The sequence below is a fragment of the Vombatus ursinus genome, unplaced genomic scaffold (assembly GCF_900497805.2).
Source record: "Vombatus ursinus unplaced genomic scaffold, bare-nosed wombat genome assembly UNPS02014894.1, whole genome shotgun sequence".
NCBI lineage: Eukaryota > Metazoa > Chordata > Mammalia > Diprotodontia > Vombatidae > Vombatus > Vombatus ursinus.
The window spans coordinates 1214583-1240089 of record NW_020954672.1 but is presented as its reverse complement, the minus strand read 5'-3'; the positions used below and the strand labels follow the sequence as shown (position 1 = coordinate 1240089).

At 46.9% G+C, this 25507-nt stretch overlaps 2 protein-coding genes across 5 annotated transcripts; one reads left to right on the top strand and one right to left on the bottom strand.

Annotated features, from left to right (window-relative positions):
* Nucleotides 1-4690: 4690 nt before the first annotated feature.
* On the bottom strand, nucleotides 4691-14359 carry TPPP2 (tubulin polymerization promoting protein family member 2). Its single transcript, XM_027843181.1, has 4 exons — nucleotides 14294-14359; nucleotides 9207-9472; nucleotides 8393-8546; nucleotides 4691-5014 (listed from the first exon to the last, which is right to left on the bottom strand). The coding sequence occupies exons 2-4, from the start codon at nucleotides 9377-9379 to the stop codon at nucleotides 4829-4831; spliced, it is 513 nt and encodes a 170-aa protein (XP_027698982.1). The 5' UTR covers nucleotides 9380-9472; nucleotides 14294-14359; the 3' UTR covers nucleotides 4691-4828.
* A 276-nt stretch (nucleotides 14360-14635) lies between these two features.
* NDRG2 (NDRG family member 2) lies at nucleotides 14636-25272 on the top strand. Of its 4 annotated transcripts, none has more exons than XM_027843078.1 (17): nucleotides 14636-14719; nucleotides 16557-16624; nucleotides 17443-17523; nucleotides 17902-17943; nucleotides 18354-18459; nucleotides 18786-18906; nucleotides 19081-19143; nucleotides 20924-20984; nucleotides 21103-21189; nucleotides 21479-21535; nucleotides 21676-21779; nucleotides 22406-22450; nucleotides 22788-22839; nucleotides 23266-23313; nucleotides 23620-23655; nucleotides 23810-23861; nucleotides 24219-25272. In XM_027843078.1, the coding sequence occupies exons 3-17, from the start codon at nucleotides 17449-17451 to the stop codon at nucleotides 24377-24379; spliced, it is 1110 nt and encodes a 369-aa protein (XP_027698879.1). In that variant the 5' UTR covers nucleotides 14636-14719; nucleotides 16557-16624; nucleotides 17443-17448; the 3' UTR covers nucleotides 24380-25272. The 4 variants fall into 4 exon arrangements, with proteins under 4 accessions (XP_027698879.1, XP_027698875.1, XP_027698876.1 ...); XM_027843074.1 differs by lacking the exon at nucleotides 14636-14719 and adding an exon at nucleotides 15378-15456; XM_027843076.1 differs by lacking the exon at nucleotides 14636-14719 and adding an exon at nucleotides 15463-15565.
* The last annotated feature ends 235 nt before the right edge of the window (nucleotides 25273-25507 follow it).

Below are 25507 nucleotides of genomic sequence, written 5' to 3'. Positions count from 1 at the left end.
GACGCTATGCCTGGGTGCCTCATTCTGATGACTTAATTACCTTTCATCCCATCTAGGGCTGACTTTTCAAACTGCAACCAGTGGAAACAGGTGAGATCTAATGAATTAATCAATCAACCAGTATTTATTAAAGTTCTATTATATGCCAGGCACACATAGGTCACATTTATATGGTGCTTTATGGGCATAAAACACGTTACACACATTATTTCATTTGATTTTCATAGCAATCTTGTGAAGGGCACTGGATCTGCAATTTCATTGGTATAGAGAGACTCCAGATGAGGAATTTTCTTCTACTAATTTAGGTTGCTATATTCTTTAACTTAAGGGTCCTTGATTTGTCTAGAACAGTGAGAAGTTGTGAGTGGGGTCATAGCCAGTATGTGTTGGAGGAAGAATCTGGCATCGGATCTCTGTGGCTCCTTCTATGCCAGCTTTCTATACACTACTCCACGGTTGTAGTATTATTTGTACCATTTTACTGAGAGGAAATTTGAGGCCCAGAAAGGTTGCTACTTGTTCAAAGTCCAAAGGAGTTTGAGGATAGGACTAGAACCCAAGTCTTCTTGCTCCAAGTGTAATGAGGGCATCCCTTGGAAATACATGGAGTTGCCTTTCCTTATTCTCGATGATGACATATACTGACTTAACCCATGGGTGTGTTGGAGATGGCTCAACCATGCATGGGATTGAGTGCTGAAGTATGTGGGCACTCTGACATGACAAAGCAATCCCCTTGTTGACTGATTAGACAAAGGAATCAATGATAGGCTACCATCTCACTCCTTTGTTTCGACACTCTCATGTGGCATATACTGCTTTCTTTCACTAAAATCTCCTGATGGCAAAGGGTCTAGAGGTCCAGAAGTACTTGGCTCAATGAGTGGAGACGACTGGGGGCAAAGGAAACTTCTAGATAGAAGACAACCCAAGTCCTTGGCCTGGTTTGTCAAAAAACATGGACTCTGAGGGAGACAGCAAAGGGCTAATTACATAAAATGCCTAATCAGCAGTCCTGCAAACTGTTCTGTGTTCTGATGGGAATTAAGTATCAGTCTCTAGAGAGACTGTAATAGTAGTTATTGGGTATTAATGACTTAAGTGGTATGAATGCATGCTGTGAGATTTTTGCATCTTTTAGCAAAATTTCTATGTAAAGAAAGTACATGTCCCATACCTAATTCACACTGTACATCTTCCCCTTAAAGACCCTAGACAAAAGCTAAAATCTAAGTTTTAAATAATTTGCCCTCGGTGTATTAGGATGAGTATTTAATGAGCTCAAGAGAATAAGAAAAGGGAGCATAGCCCCCTCTCATTAGAAACTAGGATCCCCTAGGACTGAACTTGGTATAGAGGCTACATGCATGTGTCCAGACCAAAGGGACCCCTTAGGGAAAAAGGAGTAGGTGTAGCACCCTAATCCCTTGGACCCAACTGTGGTATCTTCTTAGATAAGTCCACTGTTCTTTTACTAATGGTGGGATCCTCTGTCTTAAATGCACAGTGTTCCCTAACTGGGGGTAGGACATCACATCAATATAATTTGTCTGTGAAAAAAAATCTGGCCTCTGGATGAATTTGGAGGTGATGAATTAGTGTTCGGTTGCATTAACATTTTAATGAATGGAACAAAAGTGTAGTAGAATCTGCTTTGGTGCCAGGAGAGAAAAGGTTCAAATCTCAACTCCACTGCTTACCAGCTGTGTGGCCTTATATTTAATCTTAGTATGATATACTTATTGAAGGTAATGGTGCTTCATCTCCTAACCATCACCACAAGCGAAGAACTCATGAGGTGATCAATGATCATTGGGAATGTGTGGGTGAAGTTCCAGAGTTCACTACAGACTGAAGTCTTCCTGGTTAGCTGGGAGTATGTATAGCATGGATTTAAAAAAAAACAAAACCTGTTGGGGGTTGGGGAGAAACAGGTACTTTGGCCTGGGAAACAGAAACGGCTATTCTAGGTGGAGAAGGACCAGGAAAAACATACATTTGGGTCAAAGTGAAGGTGTGTTTCTGATTAAATCATGACAAACAGCCATGAGGCCTCAGATAGGCCCAACCCACTGGGGGATTTTGGGAGGACTACCCAATTTACAACTAGTCATAAACAGGTATAGAAAACATTTCACATTCCATCTAACTGTCTACCTAGACCAACTTGACACCTGCTTGCTGCTGCTTCACTTTTCCCCACTTGAAGTAGCAGCTCTGAACCTTAGACTTCCAGAATCCCTGTCTCCTATATCTAATCCACCCCTTCCTCCCCCCCTCCCCCGGATTTTAACCTGGTTAAATTTGAGTGAAAAGTAGAAATTGGAGATGGGCATAAGTGAGGTGGCAGGCAGATGGCGAGATAGCCTAGATGGATAGCTTGATGGTTGGCTTCCCAACCATCTGGATGGGTGACCAAATGTGAACTATCTCATACTGCCCAATCTATCTACTACCGGGGCCCAGACTCTAGACCACACCTTTACCTTCACATCCTACCCAACCGCCAAGCCATATATCCAGGCTATCTTGCCATCTCACTGCTACCTCACTTCTTCCCATCTCTAATTTCTACTTTTTGCTCAAATCAATAGTGCTATTGTTTCTGGAAAGGACATTGTTCTATACATTAACTCACCATCTTTGTGACTCTCTAAGATAAAAATACGTGTTATCTTCACCTATTAAAATATAAGCTCCTTGAGAACAGGGACTGACTTTTTGTATTTGTGTCTTCAGCGCTTAGCAAATAGCCAGGCAAATAAGTACCTACTAAATGCTTATTCATTCATCCACTCAAATAAATCCTGGGAAATACACTTAGATACTTAGGAGAGTGTAGGTAGGAAGTAGGATGAGTAATAATATAAAAGAAGGAGGTCAAGCTCTGAGCTGTTAAATATCTAAGAGCAGTAGTTAAAACTTGGGGTATAAAGTGAGTGACCAGAGTAGGACACTGAGTTTTCAGTCTCCAAAGAGTTCAGTAATGAGGTAACAGCTCTGGATGGATGTTTTCCCATTGAGGTGGACTAAGGAGAGACTCATATCCTGGAAAAGTGCAAGTCTTTGATTGGGTTGTCACCTTTTTGTCACACACCTCCAATCTTAGAACTAGCTCAAAGGCAGATCAGGCTGGCCAGGTCTAACCTTACCTGGTCTCTTCCTTAGCCGAAGGCTCAACACAAAAGACACTCCCCACTCTGTCCCCCTCCCCTTTCCTTTTATCCCTTGACGTTCTGAGCAGAGGAAAGAGGTGATAAATCTATTCATAGTGAAGATTAAGCTGGCCTAAGTGGGTTGTTGTTTGTCCTTTGTTCTCAAAGGGGACCATGACATCAGGGAGGTGATGCTACCACAAACAAGTGAATTGGATTTAAGTGAGGGAGGGCTGTGCAAAGTCACTAACCTCACTTTGTACTCCTGAGCCTTCTGGGTCCAGTGGCAAGATACAGATCAGGATGACTGGAGAGGGCCCTGGATGCAGTGTGAGGCCACGGCCTTTTTAAGCTAAGGTCTTTCCCAGGTCTCAGTTTGACTGAGGCAACACTCATTCAGTGATTAAGACTAGGTAAGGGAAAAAAAAAAAAAGAAAATCCTACACCCTCCAGTTCTAAGCGTGTTTCCCTGGATTTATTTGAATGCTGAATGAATGGATGGATGAATGAATGAATAAGCATTTATTAGACCTAAGTGGGAAGACAGATTAAAGAGGCTGGAAGTGGGGAGACTGGGTTGATTATTGCAATAGCAAATTGGGAGGTAGAGAGCCTTACCAGTGGTGGTGGCAGTGAGAATTTAGAGGTTTTTTTTAGAGATGTTTGAGCCAGAACTAATAGGATAGGTGAGGGAGAGAGAAAGGAGTCAAAGACAGCAAATACATATTTAGAGTATGAGTGGCACCGAAAATAGGGAATTGGGTGAAGTAGGTTTCTTTAATATCTAACAGGTCTTTATCCTAGAGCTCTCGGGATGGCAACCACTCTCTACCAAATCAATTTAACAAACATCTATTAAGACCTACTATGTGCAAGGCACTATTTGACTATTCTCAGTCTTGGCCTGTCCTTATTCTTTCCAAGGGGAATAGACATGCAGCAGTGAAGGTCAGAGACTCCTAGCTCCTTGGTGGGGATGAGGGGGTAGGTGTATCATGATAAAAATGATTGCATTCACAGCTGGCTTTTCTTCCATATCCTCTGTATCTGAGTTCCAAAGACTATATAAATGAGAGATTTCTGGTTTAGGGCCAGAGATTAGGTTGGGAAGGAACAGGGGAGAAATTTAATGGATGTTGCTCCCTTATTACCCTGTGAGGCGGAGTCAGAAGGGTAGTCTAGACCGGGGTGGGGAATCTTTGACATCAAGGCCACATGTGGCCCTCTGACCAGGGGTAAGGAACCTGTAGCCTCAATGCCACATGTGGCCTTCTAGGTCCTTGGGTGTGGCCTTTTGAAGGAGTCTAAGTTTTATTGAAGAAATCCTCTTATTAAGGGATATTGAATTCAGTCAAAGGGCTGTGCTTGAGGACCTAGAGGGCCACATGTGGCCTTGATGTCAAAGATTCCCCATCCCTGGTCTAGACTATCTTTACAGAGAACCTTCCCTCACTCCACCCCTTTTACCCCCAATATGGATGAAGCAGCCTGCCTCTTGGCATTGACAGCAGAAGGCAATGCGTATTGGCTGCTGCACACACAGATGTTTATTGTCTCTCCGGTGGTGATGGAGTAAGAGCTAAGGAGATGAAGATGAAGATGGAGAGGAGGAAGTAGGGAGGCTCATTCTCTCCCTATTCCCCATTCCCTATAAAGGGCAAACCAGGCTTCTATTTGTTCTTCTGGTCATAGGTGCCAGCGTCTTTGTAACCACTCACATAGCCAGTGTTTTCTTTTGTGTCATCCCGTCCTGCTTTGCCCTTCCCTTTACCACTTTCATCAAAACGCTCCTTGTGGGAGCCTGTATACTTGCTGGTGTCTGTCAAACGGTCCACACCGCCCACTGCCACTGCTTTCTGTAAAATCATAGAAGCCCACCCAAGGGCAAAGTTAGAACTGGGAGACTTCTTTATACTCAATTCCATCCCCTACCCTTCTCCTCCCCAACATACATAAGTACACACGAGCACACAGAGTCCCAGACCCATCGCCCATCATCATTCTCTCTCTCACCCCCCTCTCCTTTCCACCCCCCCCCCAAGACATCATCATTTTCTGTATCATTGTATAAGGGGATCACCACTAGGCTGAAGTCCCTTAGAAGAATCTTCTGCAGCGACTCCTACCCAAGGAGCCCTTCCAGTCAGCCCCCACTCCCACCTCTTTCCTAAGTCACCCTTGGAAATGTGCAAGAAGACCCTCTTCCTGAGGAGGGACTGCTGAAACAGAGGGTGAGAAGAGCTAAGGTCACACAGGATAGAAAGGAGAGGAAAGGGAAGCCAAGATAAGAACAAAGACAGGGAGGTTAGAGTGTGAAAAGTTAGAGTGAGATGGTGAGGGGATTGGAGATGACATAAAATGATATAAAAGGATTAGATGAAGGACCTGGGGATGTTAAGCCTGAAGAAAAGACTGGGGTGGGACAGGACAAGGGACGTAAGGATAACCATGTTCAGGTAGTTGAGAGATGATCTTATGGAAGACAGATTATTATTACTATTGTTATTATTATTTTACTTTAGGAAAAATGAGTTGTGGCTGAAAGTTGCTGAGAAGCAGAATTTGTCTTCATTTGATTCTGTGAAAGTGTGCCATAGGCATGAGTACAGTACATGTACAAAGTGTAACAAGGCATACCTTAATGTCTCAGAAAAAAGCCTGGCATTTTGGGTCTCATTTTTAAAGCTTAAGTATTTAGGTAAAGTTTAGTTATTCATTTAAAAAAATTTAGTTAGGTTTCAGTTCTATAGCTTGATGAATTAAATCAATGCCCTTCATATAAATGAGTGTGCAATAAATGTTAGCCTTAAAAAGACGCACAATTCCCTGGGTGCACGTTGTAAAAAAATGGGCTGCACAGGTCTCTGAAGCCGGTTCTCTCTCATTGGGGATCTCCATGTAGAGGTGTGAATAATAACTGTGCGGCAGCTAGGTGGCACAGTGGATAGAGCACTGGCTCTGAAGTCAGGAGGATCTGAGTTCAAATCCAGCCTCAGACCAAACACTTGACACTTACTAGCTGTGTGACCCTGGGCAAGTCACTTAACACCCCCTCAAAAAAAATAATGACTGGTGGAGATTTTTGTAGAGGAATGTTCTGGAATGGGTTTGATTATATTGCCCTCTGAGGATCCGACCCTCTCTCAGATTCGGATTACCATGAAGAGTCCTGTATTCAGGGGCCTTTGTTTGAGAAGACAGTTCATATGATGCCAAGGGCTGCAGTGAATTTTTTGTTTGTCCTGAGATCAAATCGATAATGTCATCTTGTTGTTGCCTTAATCTCCTGGAGAGGAAGGTGGCCGCCCTCTCAACAACCTTATTCCTATGATCTTTTGGGGGAACAACTGCTTCGTGAGGAGAAAACACTTAGAATACCTGCGATTTAGTCCCAGACTCTGGCACCATCTAGCTGCTTGACTTTGGATGAATCACCTCAATTTGGTTCAACAAACACTCAATAAGTTCCTACTACTTTGTAAGACCTCTAAGACAGAGGAAGCTTAGTGGATAGAGAGTGGACCTCAGAGTTGGGAAGACCTGGGTTCAAACTCCAATTCTGACACATACTGGCTCTGTGATTGGGCAATTCACTTAACCTCTCAGTGGGCTTGGCAGCCCTTTAAGCTCTCTACAAAGTGCCAAACTATTTCGGTGGAAGAAAGAGGGAGTATCTTCACCTGAGATTTCTCTCTAGCAAAGATGTCACAGGTCCATCCAGTTTCTAGCCCAATGTTCAAGAGACTGTTAGCTACTGAAAGTTGCAAAGACAAAAACAAAAGCCTATCCTTGAGGAGTTTACAATCCATTGGACTGGCCCAATCAATTAAGGTTTCCATCTGATGATTTCTAAGGGCTTTTCAGTTTTAATAGTCTATTATTAATTCATGCATATACTTGGATTAACTCCTTGATTCTTGGTGCTTTTATAGCTACTCTCTCTTTATAGGATTCGCAGTGGTTGTTGCAGGAGTCATGGTTAGTAGTGGCCAGGTCTGACAAACATTAGGGGTCAGAGATCTGAAGAATGTTAAGGGTTAGGTTTTTGAAGGAAGATGAGTTAGCAAAGGAGAAAACTTACTAGTAAGTCCTTACTAATAGGTCCTTCACTTAGGTGCAAAAACTCAGCTGCATAAATAAGTATTGAATGATGGGTATGTGGCTAGAAAGCATTTCATACAGACAAGACCTAGGGATGGCTGAACAAGTTAGGATATATGAATGTGATGGAATACTATTGTACTATAAGAAAAGATGAAGGGAATGGTTTTAGAAAAACCTGAGAAGACTTGTGTGAACTGATGTTGAGTGAAGTGAACAGAACCATGAGAACAATTTGCACAATAACAATGATATTGTAAAGAAAAATAACTTTGAAAAACTGAGGAACTCTAAACAACACAAGGACCAACTATAATTCCAGAGGACTCAATGAAAAATGCTACCCACCTGTAGATAGGGAGGTAATGGATGCCAGTATGCAGATTGAGGTGTGTGTGTATGCACACACACACACACACACACACACCTGTGTATATGTACATACATACTCACTATGACATGGCTAATGTGGGAATTTGTTTTTTTGCCTGACTATACATGTTTGTAATAGATTTGTTTGTTTTTCTTGTTTTCTCAATGGAGAGTGGGAAGAAGAGGATTTGGAGTTGAAAATAAAAGTGAATTAAAAAAAGATCTGGAGATACTAGTAGTCTGCAAACCCAAGTGGACTACAGCCCTGTGATAAGGCAGCCAAAAGAAGTGTGTGATCTGAGGCTACATAATTTGAAGAATAGTGTTCAGACTGAGGGAAGTGAGAGCTTCTGTACTTTGCCTTGGATTGATCATAATTGGAGCATTCCATCCAATTATGGACGCCAGAAGCTAAAGGGCAAAGGACTAGAAACTGCCTTGAAAGTGTTGGTTGAAGGAACTGGAGAGGTTTAGCCTGGAGAAGAGAAGAGGAGGATTATTGTGTAGAAGCAGGAGGGCCAAATTAGGAACTATGGGTAGGAACAGCAAACATGGGAGCAGATCTGAGTCAAGTGACACTTCTTAATAAACAGAGTTGTCTGAACTGGAAGGGGTTTCTTAGGTAGAGCCGGGGCTGGGAAGGGGAGGTGGTAGGTTGTGAATGGGTTCCTGGGGTCTCTTCCCACTCTGAGTTTCTAGGATTCTAGGCTAGGGGTTCAGGGGATTGAGGCAGGATTGAGGTCAAGATCAAGGTCACTCACAGTCACTCCTGAAGCAACTGGACTCTTGTCCTTCATGAGAGCAAACATAAGCTCCAATATCTCGTCTGACTTTTTTTCCCTGAATTTCTTTTGGCCCAGCTCCCTCAATGCCATCTGGAACTGATTCCAATTGATGGTTCGGGCATTCCTTTCCCTGGTAGGATAGATAGATACTTTGACTCAGTCTTGTTGTGACATCGGCACTCTTCTCTATTCAACTCCCAACCCCCGGACCCCTTGAGCTCATCCCGCCTCCAAGTTCCATCATCCCTGCCGCAGAATGAGCTTTCCTAGATCTAGCAACCCAAACTAGAGCTGCTCTAATACCCTTGCCTAGTTGCCTGTATGGGGATAATCTAATAGTCCTGGATTAGAGGAGGGGAAAATCTGAATTCAAAGCTTCAATGCTTCATTATTCATTCATTCATTCATTCAAGACGAATTTAAATATTAAGCACATGCCAAGCACTGTACTAGACCTTAGAGACACAAAAAGTGATTATGTAGCTCAGGCTTTATGGGGATAATCTAATAGTCCAGGTTTAAGGGAGGTGGAAATCTGAATTCAAAGCCTCACTGCCTCTTCATTCATTCAACAAGCATTTAAATGTTAAGCACATGCCAGGCACACACACACACACACACACACACACACACACACACACGACTCACTTCTTTATCTCCTCATCCCATGACATCCCAATGGCTCCCTAAATTTGTCACTCTTTTTATTACATAGAAGCTATTTCTTTCACCTCCTCCTCCATTTCCCATCCCCCCTCCCTCATAATCTAGATTCCACTGGCCTCCTCACTTTACTTTGCTGAATACAATATCCACATCAGTGTTGTTGACCGTCTTGCCATCTATGATGCCACAATCCTTACACAACTTGGTAAAGTTCTTATTGTTGATGCTACTGCCACTGGAAGAAGAATCTCCGAAGGCAGCAAAAAGGTGAAAGGTTTTCTCCGCTTCTGATTCCATTGGTCAACTGGAGGTTAGGGAGGGGAGAGACAGGGAAAATGGCAGGGAGGGAGAATGAGAAGGGAAGAGGGAGGGGAAGGGGGAGGGGGAGGCCTAGAGAGAGATGGAAATGGGATGAGGATCAAAGCAGAGGCAGTGGAGAGACCAAAAGCCTCTCTTCACTGTCCCTCTCCAATCATTCTTTGTCCCACTCCCAATTTATCCCCTTCGAATCAGACACTAACTAACCCTCTTCCCTTTTTTGACTTCCCACCTAAGAGGGACCAAATGGTGCCTGGTCCTGCCTGGCTTTTAGCTCTTTGGTGTAAGTATGTTGGGGGAGGGAAAAAATGTGGTTTTATGGAGATGGTATAGACTATGGGCAACTGTGGACATGAGGTGGTTTTTCTGTGATCTCATCATTGTTTCTATGACATCAATATGGTAACACCCCAGAATTCAGTCTTTGGGATGGCTGAGTGGCTACACATCACCTTCCTGTTCCCCAGGATCACCCTTCCCCCACACCTTGTCCTTCCTGACCTGGCCTGCCTCTCCACTGATGTTCACAGTAACCAAACTGTCCTCATCTTGCCAAGCCAGGCTGCTAACCCTCTGGACCCTGGTCTAACTGTCCACATGTCCTTCCCTTCTGACAAGAGACTAGGGAAAGGAGAGATAAGGACAGGTCTATACCAGGACAACTTCTCCCTTCTTTCTAAATTGTACAGCTAAGCAAAGAGCTTGGGGAGACCAATTTTGATTTGGGAGGGGGGGTGTCACAGTTCAATTAATTGGCTTCTAAAGTTGAATCAGAACTGGAGCTGAGGTTAGGGTAAATTCCAATCTCTTGGACTAATTCACATAAGCCAGTGGACTTCCTCAGGGATTTTTCTCTAGTCTTGTTTCTGGGCAAAAATCTTATGGATGCAGGGATTTCAGGAAGTCTAGAATGGAAAGATTGAGATAATATATTTTGTCCCCCTCACTCCCATAGTTCAAATCCAGCCTCAAACACTTAATAGCTGTGTGACCCTGAGCAAGTCACTTAACACCTATTTGCTTCAGTTCCTTTATGCGCCAAGGGAAGCAAAATGCCTACTCCAAAGGGGACTGTGCATATCCCCATGGCTCTGCATACCAAAGGGGCTAAAGGGAGAAAGGGGGAGGAAGGAGGAAGGAAGTTTTGCTTCCAGGGACTCTGAATCTAGGTCCCTGTGCCACATACAGAGTAGCTTCTGAGTATTCCTCATACCCTACCATTTTGAGATGAAGCTCCAGGATGGCTGAAGAATAGGAGTTCAGCCTAGCCCTAAGGGATCTAAAGACCTTAACACCACCTTTTTTCTTTGTTTATTGGTGTCTCCCAGTTCTTAGGATGGACAGCTGAGAGTTAGAAGTGAGGTCCTGTATATGCAGTTTTGAGATTTCGCAGTCACTAGCCACTCCTCTTCATTCTCCATGTCCCATCAGTTGCCAAGCATTGTGGATTTTCCATCCATTTCTATTGGAAATTCTAAAGAAATATCTATTTCCTTTTCACCATTCACTGTCTATCCTGTAGCTCAGGCCCTCATCTCCTTCTCACCTAGACTGTTGTAAAAACATCCTAACTGGTGTCTTTACTTCCAGCCTATCTTTTTCTAATCTACTGTCCACGCAGGGGCCAAAATGATATTCCTAAAGCGTGGGACTGACCATGGCATCCATGTCATTCTCCTACTAAATGACCTTCAATGGCTTCCAATTGCTTCTAGAATAAAATACAAAATCCTCAGCCTTGCATTTAGGACCCTTCACAATCTGGCTTCCACTTAGTTTTCCAGTCTCTGTTCTGGTCATGCTGGCTATCTGCACACATGATGTGGCATCTTCTGAGTCCATCTTCAACACAGAATTTCTGGCTCCCTTCAAAGTTCAACTGAGGTACCACCTCCTACATGAAGCCCTTCCCCATGCCCTTTTGTTAGTGACCTCTCCCTCTTGACATGATTTTTCTGTTGAGGTCAGGGAGGGTTTCATTTTGTCTTGGTAATCAGGGGCTCAATAATAATAATAATAATAGCTAACATTTTTATAGTACCTATGATGTGCCAGTCACGGTGCTAAGAACTTTTTACAATTACCTTTTTTTTTGGTGAGGCAATTGGGGTAAAATGACTTGCCCAGAGTCACACAGCTAGTGAGTGTTATGTGTCTGAGGCCAGCTTTGAACTCAGGTCCTCCGGACTCCAGGGCCAGTACTCTATCCTCTGTGCCACCTAGCTGCCCCTTACAATTATCTTTTGAGGAAGTTGGATGCCACACAGCAGATAGAGTGCCAGGCCTGTAGTCAGGAAGATGAGTTCAAATCTGGCCTCACATACTTACTAGCTATGTGACTCCTTCAGCTTCTAGCCTAGAATCCTAGAAACTCAGAGTGGGAAGAGACCCCAGGAACCCATTCACAAGTAAGCAAATAACTTACTTGCTTCAGCTTCCTCACTTGTAAAATAAATTGTAAGGATCAATTGAAAAAATACTTGTAAAGTACTTGGCATAGGGCCTATCACATAGGAAGCACTATATAAATGTTAGCTATTATTATTATTATTTTAATCCTCACAACTACTCCCTGACATAGGAGTTACTGTTATCCTCATTTTATAGCTGAGGAAAAAACTGAGGTTAAGTGACATGTCCAGTCACAGAGCTAGTGAGTATATGAGGCCAAATTTGAACTCGGGTCTTCCTGACTCCAGGCCCAGTGCTCAATCTACTGTGCTACCAAAATACCCCAATGGGCTTCAGTTCATTTGCATAAGACTCTCTTAATTGGTGGAGCTTGATTACTCAATGGTTCATGACTGCCAGTGAAGAGTGAAGAGTTATCATAGCCAGGAAAAACAAGATCTTTTCTAAACTTTTGGGGTGTATTCAGTAAGTGATCCACCAATGAGAAGAATCTGGTGCAAATGGACTTGAGCCCTGGGTTATATATATTTTTTGCCCAGTACTAATCAGTTACTTAGGGGTAGCTAGATGGTGTAGTGGATAGGGCGCCAGTCCTGGAGTCAGGAAGACTTATCTGTCCTTAACACTTCAAATCTAGCCTCAGATACTTACTAGGTGTGTGACCCTAGGCAAGTCACTTCACCCTGTTTGCCTCAGGTTCCTCATCTGTAAAATGAGCTGGAGAAGGAAACGGCAAACTACTCCAGCATCTTTGCCAAGAAAACCCCAAATGGGGTCATGAAGAGTCAGACAAGAATGAAAATGACTGAACAACAACCAGTTACTTGCACAAAATTAGCTCCAAAATGCTTCCAATTCAGTACCCTAGATAGTAGGATCTTAGTAAATGTATATTAAATTGAGATAAGCTTAGATTGTTGAATTTATGGCTAAAGGGGAGGACCTAAATGAGGGGTATCCTTGATTCAGCTGTTCCCTCCCTAGCAACAGCTTGCCTCAGACATGGGATCCTATCTCAAGAGAACAGTTGTCTTTTCCTTCAAGGTGAGGACCCCAGTTTCTGGGAACCATCTCAAATCTCTAGTGGAAATTTCCTGCTCATCTCTCCCCTCTCTTGCCTAGGCCCCTTATCAGGTTCTCCCTGAGTCATTCTGACCCAGAGACGAATTTAGATGTTGGAACTCCCAGGTCACCTCTCCTTCCCCGGTTCCCCTTCCCTGCCCCCCCAACCCCCCTACGAGTATTGCAGACCAGGGAGTACTTTCCAACCTAATTATTGAGAACTTCCCCCCCCCCAACATGATAGCAGTTAGATTAGTAAACAGGTTGGGAAAATACATAATGATTTTAAAAGCTAGTATGGTTTCAATAATACTTTAGAAATGAATTTGTATTTTATTAATTACAGTAGAATCTTTAGTCAAGGGAAGGTACATTTGCTTATTTATGGATGCAGGGACTCTTTGCCATTATAATTTTAAGCTTACTGGCTGTGCACTACTACTTTAAATCTTTCAACCTAAAGAACAGACTATTGATACACACTTTTCCTAGTTCTAAGTAAAGGTTTATATTCCCTTCCCTTCCGTCTATATCGTAAGTACTGATTTCAAGCAACTTCCTGCTACTCCTAAAGAAGACCCCTCCCTCTTAGTTCCCTCCATCTCAGCATGGAGGAGGTCCACAACAAAATTCTTTCCCACTCACCTTCATGTCCACAGCTATAGTTGTAGGCCCAGCTGCCTTGACTCTCAGACTAAAATCGGGTTAAACCCTGGGTTTGGAGGGGAGAGGGGACTGGGCTGGGGGCCAGACTGCCTGGGTTCTGTGCCCAGCTCCTGAGGGATAATGATGAACAGAGTTGGGGGAAGGGCGTAGAAAAGAAGTTCTGGGGTGTTAGGAGAACTGGGTGTGTGTTTCTGATGCCTCTAGGGATGGGGGGGGAAATGGGGGCTTTGAAGTGATCCTGGCCTGATCCCTCTCTCAGAGCCTTCTCCTGCTCAGCCCCTCCTTCCGTCCTGAAGCCCCTGCCAAGTGGGGATGAAAGGGGCATTGATGTTCCTTGGGGGAGTTGGAAGGGGGGGGGGAGGCGGTAGTTCCCAGGCTTGGGGAGGGTGAGTTTGGGGGTCTGGGGAAGGGAAGGGGGTTGGTCTGTGCAGGCGTTACAGTTGGCAGCTTTAGTTCCATTGGCCATTGTTTCCAACTGGCCCAGTGCCGGGGGCCCCTAAATGGTGTCTCGGAAACCAGGCTGCATGGAGGTGGGGGTGGGCTAGGCTGGGTTGAAGAGTCCTAGGGGGAGCTCGTGGGTTGGCAGGAGATGGGTAGGCGAAGTCAAGCCCGGCCTGCCTCATGCCCGGGGCAACCCCCACCCTGCCCCAACCATAAATGAACTACACTGAGAGAGGGGAGGGCATGAGGTAACGCAGGTCCTTCAGGGATGCCCAGAAAGACAGAGAGGCAGGCAATGCAAGAGATACATACTCAGGGTCAGGAAGGGTTTGCCCTTTCTGGGTCTGTGTTGGGCTGCGTTGGTCTCTCCCATTCTTTGGGCCAGGCAAGGAGGGGTTAGCTCAGTCCTCAGCGGGGTCTCTTGGGCCCTAGCCCGGGACACTGTGTATTCCCCCCAGTCCCCACCCACGGGGTTAACCCCGCCCCCCAGCCTGTTTACCCAGGAGTCAGAGCCCCTGGGGGTCCCCAGCTTTCCCTTTCCCCCGCCCCCCTCGGGGCCATGACCCTGGAGTCCGCGTTGGCCAGTCCCCCTCTCCCCCCCTTCTCCGTTCTCTCTGCGCCCCCCCCCGCCCCCTGCTCTATTTATAGCGGCTCTCCGCGCTCCCCGCCCCCCCGGGCTTGTTTTCCAACTACTAGCTCGGGAGCAGAGTAGGCAACCGCGGGACGCAGAGAACAGAGGTACCAGGATCCCCAGGCACCCCGGGGCCGGACCTCCCGTGGCTACCCGAGGCCCCCTGACCCCCGGCCTCCCCTCCTTTCGTCTGAGCCTGATCCCCTCCTCTTCAGCCCCGGATCCCCCTCCCCTTCCTCCCCTGCTCTCCTCCCTACGGACCCTGGTGGCTTTGGGGAAAAACCCTGGAGTATTGGGGCTGGGGGCAGGGTCTTGCGAAACCCCCTCCTCGGAGAGACACGGGATGATCGTGGGAGGGGGCGGCCGGGGACAGGGCTTAGGAAAAGGGGTCTGGAGTTGGAACAGGAAAACCCGGGAGGTTGGGTCGAAGAGCAGGTGTGAGGAGAGAGGGTGGGGGCATCTCCCCCTACGACTTCGGTGGGGGACATCGCCTCCCCGGATTTAGGGAACGGCTCCCCACTTCCCCGTTCTTTCTAGATTTTTGTCGGGGGAGGGGAGAGATTAAAAGGGAGCGCCCGCCGACTCGGAAGTACTGTCCCCTTCCCGCAGCCTCGGACCCTCACTCTGGCCCCACCCCGGTGGGGGGGCACCGGACTTGGGGCAGGGTCAAGCTGGAAGGGCTTGTTTATTGGGGGGCTGGGGAGCGGGCGGGTCCTGCAGAGGCTGGGGGAGCAGTCCAGCCCCAAGCGTTTGTTGGGCGGGTCTATGGGGGCGGGGAGTTGGGGCGGGCCCGGGAGTCAAAGACGAGTGAAGGTGGAAGCGGCGGCGGCGACCGCGGCGGCAGGTAGGGGGAGGGGCGGGCGGTCGGCTCTGTCCCGGGAGTTGGAGACATCCATGCGGCCGGACCGAGGGAGGGCGAGTGTGCGCTCGGGCCCAGCGGGCTCCGAGTGAAGGTGACAGTTCGGGGCAGCGGGGCCTGCGAGCCGGGAGGGGGTGGGTGCTGAGCTGGGGTGTAGCTGCCGCTCAGTACAAAGACGGCCTTCTCCGTGCCGCGGGGCGGGTGTCAGCCTGGCTGCTGGTACCGAGCCCTGGCTGTCCACCGCGAGTAGGTGTCTTCGCCCACGTGAATGGGCAGCGTGTCCGGGCACGCGGGAGCCGGTCTCAGGTGCTAAGCTGAGGCTGGCCCCGGAGGGTGGTGGGAAGCGGGAGGATCCACTTCGCAGACCCCAGGATTGAATCTGTGTTCTAAGAGGGCCAGTGTGGGAGGAGTCCCTGGCACCCCCACTTATTTAAGTCCCTTGCTCTACTCCCCTCTCAGGGCTAACATAAATTTAAGGCTTCGAAGATAGGCTTTGGGAGTAGGGAAGAGAATGGGCTATATGTACTCTATCCCATTCCCACTCATAGGATTTTAGAGTTGGAATGGAAGGAACATCTATTTCAGACCAATCCTCTTGTTTTACAGACGGGGCAGAGGGTAGGGAATGGTTTGCCCAGGGTCTCATAGCTAATTAGTAGCAGAGCAGTGATTAGACCCCTAGCCCTTAAGAATCCAGTCCAGTGTTTAGTGCCTGGCACATAGTAGGTATTTAGTAAGTGCTCTTCCACCAGATGCCCTTGTGCCCTCTGCCCTCAAGACCTTGGACTGGTATGATACCCTCTGTTCATTACCCCCATTCCTTTTCTCAGTCCTTAAAAAAAAAATGCAGAAAAACCAAAACCAACCAAACAAAAAACCATGGTAGTCAGAATTCCTGAAGAGGAAGACTGTCTTTGGGTTTGAGACTACAGTAATTGGTTGGGGATATGTAACCTTATTGCCACCCTACAGGGTCCCTCAGAAGAAAAGTAGTCAGTAACGCTGTGATTAGTTGAGGCTTTTCCTCCCTGAAATGCCAAGGTTTTGCCCCTGGGGTCACTCACCTCTTCTCTGTGTCTCTTCAGACCCCTGGACTGAGAAGAGTGAGAACTGGTCACCCTTAACCTCACTGCATCCAACCAATAAGAATCCAGTAAGTGACCCCACCTACTGACCTATCTGTAGCTGTCCCCAACTTTGTATTTATCTCTTTCTTTTGCTGTCTACAATCCACTTAGAAGTTGAATTCAAACGAATTTATTATTCAGGGACCATTGGTAGAGGGGAGTAAAGGAAGGTGCTAAGTAGAGTTCTCCATGTCTCCCCAAAGTTCAACCTCCTTCCCTTTTCTAGTTGCTCTTGTTCTGGCCACTTAGGTTCCTTTTCCCCTTGAGCCACTGACCTTGGGGGGCTGGGAGCTGAAGGTTACAATCAGTTATGGACTTCCCTTCCTTGTATCTTGTATCTTGTATCTAGACCTTTGGACTACTTAGTTTCTTGAGCCCACCAATCCCACTCCCCTGCAGCTGGGGGCAGCCTCTGATTCAGGGTAGAGGAGGGAGGGGGTGGACCCTAAATATAGGCCCAGGAAATATGAGCTGTCCGGCTGCCCCTCCCTGGGTATTTCTGTCCTGGACAGAGGGGAGGAAAAAGAAGGCTTGGTGGTAGTAGTGTAGCTTATCTGGAGTCCTCATCCATCCATCCAAATTTCCCACCTTGTATGTCTTCGAGAAAATGTCAAATGTGGCCAGGATTGTGTGCGTGTCATATTAACGGATTTCATCCTCACATGTTCCAAGTCCCATCGCGTTGTCCCATTTTCTGAGAGGATGGTTTTGAAGGGGATGTGACAGAGAGATATTTTGTGACAGACCCAAGATGTAGGGAAAAAGCAATGTCTGAGGGGGGAGAGTTAAGTTCTCCACTCACTGCCTTCCATTTTCTCCCCTCCCCCACCCCATACCTTCTCAGGCCACCATGGCAGAGTTACAGGAGGTGAATATTACTGAGGAGAAGCCGCTGTTACCAGGACAGACTCCTGAAGCTGCTAAGGTTTCTGGATACCCACTGGTCCCCAAATTCCAGACATCAAGACCCTCCCTTGATTTTTACCCTAATTTCCTAGACTCCCTGACCTTAATCCTAACTCCTGCCCCAACTTTCTCCTCTTCTCCATCCCTGTTTCTCTCCTCCCATACATCACCGCTTGGAGTCTAGTCCCCATCCCTGTGCTGGAAGCCATCTGCCCATGCCCCTAACACCATTTCCCACACTAACCCTCATCCTCTCTGTGTGTTTCTGTCAATTCTTTCTTTTTTATCTCTTTTGTTTTTTGAGTTGGTCTTTGTCTATCCATCTTCATCTATGTCTGTCTTTCTGTCTGTGTCTCTTGCCATGCATTTCTCTGTCTGTGTCTGTGTATCTCTCTAGGAGGCTGAGTTAGCTGCCCGAATTCTCTTGGACCAAGGACAGGTAACAGCCTGGGGTAGACCTAGGGTGGGAAGGGTAGGGATCCGTTCCCCCCCTCCCTTTCCTAGTTAGAGAGAAGCTTCCATTGACTGGTTAGTCCTGATTTCTGTTTTTCTTTCTACAACACTAGGTCCCATTTTCTCCCTGTACTTTTCTCTTCCCTTAGTTTCTTGGTGTTCACTGGCTCTCTTGGTCTTTCCCTCAATCCGATTCACCCTTGTACTCATCTTCCACATTACTAAATCATCCACCTTAGCTTTCTGTGGTCTTATTGTCTTCCTGTACTCTGATCCCGCTTCTTCTTTCCTCCTTGCTCTTCTTCCCTGTACCCCAACCCTGATCTGACCATTCCCTCTTGTCTTCTGCCCTCTTACTCTAACCCCAGCCTTGACTCTGATCTCTGTTTCTCACAGACTCATTCTGTGGAGACCCCCTATGGCTCCGTCACTTTCACTGTGTATGGCACCCCCAAACCCAAGCGTCCAGCGATCTTCACCTACCATGATGTAGGACTCAATTGTAAGCAGTTCCTCTAGAATTCTTCATACATGCCCACCCTCAGCCCTCCTTTCTCCTTTTTAATAGGGCTGTATCTGATACTATTTCCAATCTAAAGCCTCTCTCTCCACTCCCACCACTCTCTTTGAAACTTCTTCCAAGTAAAGAAGAGGTGAGGGGAACAGGTAGCCCAGGATGAAGGGGTGGGAGTGAACAAACATGGCGGCATTGGGGCTATCAAGGAGAAGATCTCCCTCAGGCTGACTCTTTTCAGGGAAAATGGAGGGGGTTTGGCTCAGGGGATTTTGTCTCCCAGATTCATCCCTCTGCCTGGGGACTCTTCTCAGATAAGACTTGCTTCAAGCCCCTGTTTGATTTCGGAGACATGCAGGAAATTATCAAGAACTTTGTTCGGGTTCATGTGGAGGCCCCTGGCATGGAGGAGGGGGCACCTGTGTTCCCTTTGGGGTAAGAACCCTTTCCATTTATGATAACCAGTTATCTGCTCATGAATGAATAGGGAAGGGCAGGAGGAATCAGCAGCTGGGAGATGAGAAAGGGGAAGAGAAGACGGTCACCAGGGAACAAGAAGTGGTGGGATACTAGGGGTTTCAGAGTCTTTAATATTTCCATCTCCCTCAGGTACCAGTATCCATCTTTGGACCAGCTTGCAGACATGATCCCTGCTATCCTGCAATACTTAAAGTGAGAGGCCTGGGTATTCTTTTCATCCCCCACTAAAACAAGTATTCTCTACCTTCCACCCCCAAGTTATGATTTCTAGTCTTGGGCATTGTTTCCCTCCCACCCACATTCACACCTTACAGGTGGTTGTTATGGGAAGTGGAGGGAGATGGTTGGGGAATTAAGCTGGGTCACAGAGGGTGAAACTGAGATAGATGGGTCTGGTTGGGCAGCCTAGGTTGGTGAGGAGGGGGAAAAGGAGAAGGGATGGTTTAATGTTTGTCCTGAGTTTCTGGGAATTTTCTTAGTACTGTTGACCTGCAGACTGGGGTGGGGCCCCTTCTGATCAGGAAGCTGGAGAGGGAAGGGGAAGGGGTGACATAAACCCTGTGGAACCAGAACAACCTGTCTTTTCCCCTTCTCTCTCCCTTCCTCCTCCGTCGGGAACAGGGAGACTTGTCCTTGGTATGCAAAGTTGCATGTTCTGGGTCCTGTTGTTAGCCTTCTTTGTGTTCTGACACCAAATTGGCCAGCTCTGGTTTTCTCGTTTTCTCCCTTCCCTTGATCACTTACAGTATCCGAATCATCTTTTCATCTCAAGTTTGTGCTCTTCCTTCTGTACTCTCGGTATGCAGAGTAGGGTCAGAAACAAAAATAGAACCACACTGGAAAAGCTCCTAGGAGAAGAATGGGGATAGGGTTGGCATGTAGTGGGGTGCAGTGAATTGGGGGGAGCCTCGTTATTGTAGTCACCCCCTTTTATTATTGCAGGGTTGGACCTTCTAGTCAGTGGCATGCAGGTTTTCCTCTACCTGGTGCCTACTTTTGCTTTTATCTGCCCCCAAGGGGAGGATGTCTCCTAGGGGGACTGTCCCTGTGGTCTTGGGGGAAGGAGGGAGGGAGGTTTGAGCAGTTTAACTCTAACAGGTGAGAAGGAGAAAGACTTGTCATTATTGCATAGACTCATGTTGTGAGCCGTGTCAGCTCACCTTCTCTGTGGGATTAGATGCACCTTGGTGAGAGTTTGCATGAGGGGTGTCCAAAGGATACTTAACACTATAAGGAAAGGATGCCAAGGACCTGAGGTTGAAGGCAGCGTGGAGAAAGACAAGTGGTAGCTAGGTGGTGCTGGGCCTGGAGTCAGGAAGACCTGAGTTCAAATCAAACCTCAGACATGTACTAGCTGTGTGACCCTGAGCAAATCACTTAATCGCTGTCTGCCTCAGTTTCCTCATCTGTAAAATGGAGGTAATAATAGCACCTCCTTCCCAGGTTGTTATGAGGATTGAATGAGTAATATTTGTGAAGCGCTTAGTACAGTGCCTGGCACATAGTGAATGCTATATAAATGTTAGCTATTATTACTGTTATATCTTATTAGAGTACTGAGTTCTAACACCCTGAAAGGAATCCCATACTGTTGGATTGGATTAAAATTTAGATGAGACATAGCAATGATTTGTAATAATCTTCTCCTCACTCTTAAATACTCTTTCTTGCCTTCTCTGTTACTTGCTTTCCAATCTTCCCCAGTTTTCTTTTCTCTATTTGTCTGGATTTACCTCTTCCTTCTCTGGTTAAGGGGGTTTCTGAGACTACTGGAAGCTCCAGTTTTCCAAGATAACTAAGATGGGGAGAGAGCAGAGGGAAAATTAGCATTGAGAACAAAGTGCCTGCCTTCCTAGCCCTATGGCGCTCTCTGCCCCTCTTGAATTTTAGTCCTTGTTGGAATGAGAGGTTTGGAACACCACAGTTTCTCTCTCTCACCTCCCCCCCCCGCCAATTTTCTTCCCCCTCACAGCTTCTCTACCATAATTGGAGTTGGGGTCGGAGCTGGAGCCTATATCCTGTCTCGATTTGCTGTAAGAAAAAGGGGAGAAGCCAAGATGAGGGAAAAACAGTTTAGGGGATTTAGGGAAGGGGGTCTGAATTGGGAAGTAGGGGAGATTTTGACTTTTTTTTCTCCTTACTATCCCTAAGCTTTTAAACCCAGATGTAGTGGAAGGCCTTGTTCTCATCAACATTGATTGCAATGCTAAGGGCTGGATGGACTGGGCTGCCCACAAGGTTTGGAGGGGCAAGTGGGAGGTGCTTGAGAGTAATGGCTGTATGGCTGGGGCAGGGGAGAAGGGAGAGGAGCAGAAGAGGAGTAGAAGAGGAGTGTTCTCTGAAGCTGGGGAGCTCCCTTATTAGGTTCCAGCCCCAGGCTCTGCATTAGGAGTACGTTCAAAGTGAAAAAGAAAAAGGGGGGTGGAGGTGAGAAATGGGAAACACTGATCCTACCAGGATGGGACGGGGTTCTAGTGGGAATTCCCCTTCTTCTTGTGCCATCTCTTACCTAGTCTTCTTCCTACAGCTGACTGGCCTCACCAGCTCAATCTCTGAGATGATCCTTGAGCACCTCTTTAGTCAGGTACTGGGGAGCCAGTGGGAGTCATGGCAGCTGGGGAGGGGCGGTAAAGAGAGCAGCAAGGTGTTCTGGGTGCTTAGGACAGCTCCCTTCCTTGCCAAGATCTTTTCCTCCTTTTTACCCATCCCCCACCTCTTTTCCAGGAGGAGTTGTCTGGTGACTCAGAGCTGGTGCAACGGTATCGAGATATCATTATGCATGCCCCCAACCTAGAGAACATTGAGCTCTTCTGGAACAGCTACAACAAGTAATTGAGCAGAGAGAGAGAGAGAGAGAGAGAGAGAGAGAGAGAGAGAGAGAGTGTGTGTGTGTGTGTGTGTGTGGTGGGATAAGGTAATGGAACAGAAGTGGGGAGATACAGTAAATATATTGCTGTCACTACAGCAAATGAGAAGGGAACAAAGTCAAGGGGGGTGGGGTGGGGCACACACAGGGGAGATGGACATAGAGATAAACTGAAACAGGTACATAATGGGAGGAGGTACCTAGGATTCTGGTGGGCAGTTGTGACAGTAGATACACCTGGGACAGGCACGGGAAAATGGAAGGAATTCCTTGTCTTGGAAGTAGTACCCACCCTGTCTTCTCTTAATCTTCCTCAGATCAGTAGGTTTCTGGTTTCCCAGCATTAAGATTATCACACACACACACACACACACACACACACACACACACACACCTGAACCTCTTATTCCAGGGGTCTCAGACACAAGTGATTAAGCCCACCCCATTTCATTTGACCGCCTCATCCATTCCCCATAATTCAGTCACAGAAATGGCCTATGTTGGTCCCTTGGGGGATGGTAGCCTTTCTCTGAACAGGTTGGGGATCATGCCTCTAATCCCTACCTCTTTTTCTTCTTTCTCCTCTAGCCGCCGAGACCTTCACTTTGAGCGTAGGGGTGATGCAAACCTCAAGTAAGACCTTCCAGGATCCATGCTTTCCTCTATTCTCCCTGGATTTTTTCCCAAGTACCCATACCTCTTAGAAAATAGGAGACCTTATGCCAAAGAGGTAGTGAAGGAGTGGTCTGGATTTTTTCACACATCTCCCCACTTGGCTTCAAAAATCACTTTTTTTTTCCTCTAGACTTTTCCTTCCCTGACACTAGGAAGTGTAAGGGGTTTGGGGGTGGGGATCAGGGTTATATAGGGGATTGTCCCCAGTTAAGGTCACCTTCACATTAGACAACTGTTTAGCTGCTTTCTGGAAGAAGGCAGCCAAACCCCCTACTCTTCATCATTGTGCTTCTAGGTGCCCTGTGATGCTTGTGGTGGGAGACCAGGCACCCTATGAAGATGCTGTGGTCAGTGGATATTCTAGAATTGGATCTTGAAGGGGTTACCTAATTTCTGGGCTCAGGAGTATATCAGAGCTTTGTTTTGAGGGGAAAGGAGGCAGGATCAAAATGGCAGAATGGTAGAAGAGGAAGGAATGACTGGATTTGGAGTAGGAGGATCAGGGCTCAAACCTTAGCTCTGTCATTTGTGGGACCCTAGGCAAATACCCATACCTTTCTGGATCTGTAAAATAAGGGGGTTGGATTCTAGTTCTTAATCAGTGATCTGATGAAACTTGAAGATTTCAATCCTGGGGGAGAAAAGGGAGCTGAGAACCAATAGAAAAAGGATGGGGCTCTGGGTTCCTAGAGGGGGACTTGGTGGGTTCTGCTTCAGGAGTTAGGATTCTCAGAAGCTAGGGATCCTCCCTCATCTTGTCTCCTCCTCATCAGGTGGAATGTAATTCGAAGCTGGACCCAACCAAGACCTCTTTCCTCAAGGTCAGTCACCACCCTCTCCCGGCTTTGACTGCCCTTCTCCTATTCATGACTCAGCCCTGCTCTTTCTTAGTTCTCAGCTTCTCTTGCCTTAGCTTTCTTGGTCTCCTGGGCCTTGCCTAGCTGAGGGGGTGAGAGAGGTGGTGGGAGGAGGGGACTGAGAAGGGGTGAGGTAAAGTCAGAAAGATTGATTAAAAGCAAAAGGGGGACTCTGTTTAAGAGTGGGGGTTTAGAAATAGATTCTTGGTCCCATCCCATGACTTAATTTATCTGAATCATCTTGCTTTTGTGAATTTCTCTCCTAAACAGATGGCAGATTCTGGAGGTCAGCCCCAGCTTACCCAGGTGATTTTCCCTGCTGCCTGTGAGATGGTGTGGAATGCTAACTCCACTGTAAACCCTTGTGTGGCTCCTAGAGCCCCAGTTCACCCTTCCTTAGTTCCCAAAGCCTGAACTCCTCATCCCTCCTTGACTACCGCTTTGTACCATACCTTTACAGCCAGGCAAGCTGACTGAAGCCTTCAAATATTTTGTTCAAGGCATGGGCTACAGTAAGTATGAAGGGTTTGTAGGGGCAGGAGAGGGAGTTCAAGGTTTCTTTCTCTTGTGTTTAGAACTCTGATTCAGGGTTCCCTTAAAAAGAGAAGAATCAGGGGGAGGGGGAGGTTGGGCCTGGAGCTGGAGTAAGTTTGTCCATCTGTCTCTGTTCCTTGTCCTGTTTCCTGCCCCAAGTCTCCTTGACCTATTTCATTAGCCCTCTGTCCTTCTCCTTCCTAGTATTCCCCAGTTCCTGCCCTTGCCTTCCTTATCTATGCCAACTTCTTTCTCCTGATAGTCCTACTTTTGGCTTGTATTTTCCCTTTATCATTTAACCAATTGTTTATATCATCTGCCTCCCATCTCTGCAGTGGCATCTTCCTGTATGACCCGTTTATCCCGATCCCGAACTGCCTCCCTGACCAGTAGAGCTTCCATTGATAGCGGCCGTTCTCGAACCGCCTCTCAGAGCAGCGAGTCTGGGATTGTTCCTTCAGGGTCTCCAGGACATACTATGGAGGTCTCTTCTTGAGCATCCCTCCCTTTCCTTTTGAATGACCTGGCCCTCACCACCCCCCAGCCTCTCAGCTCTAACCCGGGGTGGGGGGGTGGCGTATACAAGGGTGATAGGCTGGAGAGAGAACAAGAGAGAGAGGTGGGACAGATTCTGCAGGGAGATGACTTTGACCTTTTGATTTCTACCCTAACCTTGACCTCTAACTTGCCCCGCCCCCGCCCCAAACCCTGAGAGAGAGATCCTGATATCTCTTAGGGACCCAGACCCTTGACTTTTCATTTCTGGATTGTCTCCTTATTTTGGAGGAAGACTTGAAGGGAACATGCTATTCCTTGATCCAGGAACCTTCAGATGAGGGAAGAGGGGTTTCTTCATCCCAGCTCAGATTCCTTTTTTCTGTCCCAGGATGCACTGTAATAAAGGCATCTGGGGAACCCACTGGGGATGGAGTTGCTAATGCTGATTCTGATTAATCCTTATTCCCCTAATGGGGATGGGTGTGTGTGAGTGACAGTATGAATGTTTAGGAAGCCTATTGGGTATCCAGGGTCAGTGAAGGCCCTGTGATTGCAATGGAGAGGTCCAGGGGATAGAGAAGAAATAGAAGTGGGAGCTGGTGAGTGTGAGTGAATGTGTAGGCTGGAGTTGGGAGCAGGAGTAGGGAGGGAGCGGGGCAGCTTGGCTGAACTAACTCTATAGTTGTCAGTTTTTATGGAGTGAGGTGGGGGGCCAGATTAGGGTGGTGCTGTTTGAGACCTGGCATGAGGGGTGGGCAGGATTGCCCAGGGAGCAGGGTAAGTGTCTTAGGGGCTCTGACCACATTATAGTAGAGGGGAAGTTACACCCTTGTGAGCCTCTTGTCCCCCACAACTCCCCTTCTAACAATAAATTGTGTAGATGAGACTGAAGACCAGTGTTAACTGTGTGTGTGTATAAAAGAAGGCACTAGAGAGACTGAGATTTCTTTAAAACTCCTTACACATGAGTAAAACCCAAAAAATAAAACCTGCCAAAACACGGCATGGCCGACACTATTCAAGAGATGATTAGCTTCACAACAAATCATGAGGAATGGTAAAACCCCTCCATCTACTGGTCATCGAGATTTTCAGGCAGGGAAAGGGAGAAACCACTTGAGAAAAT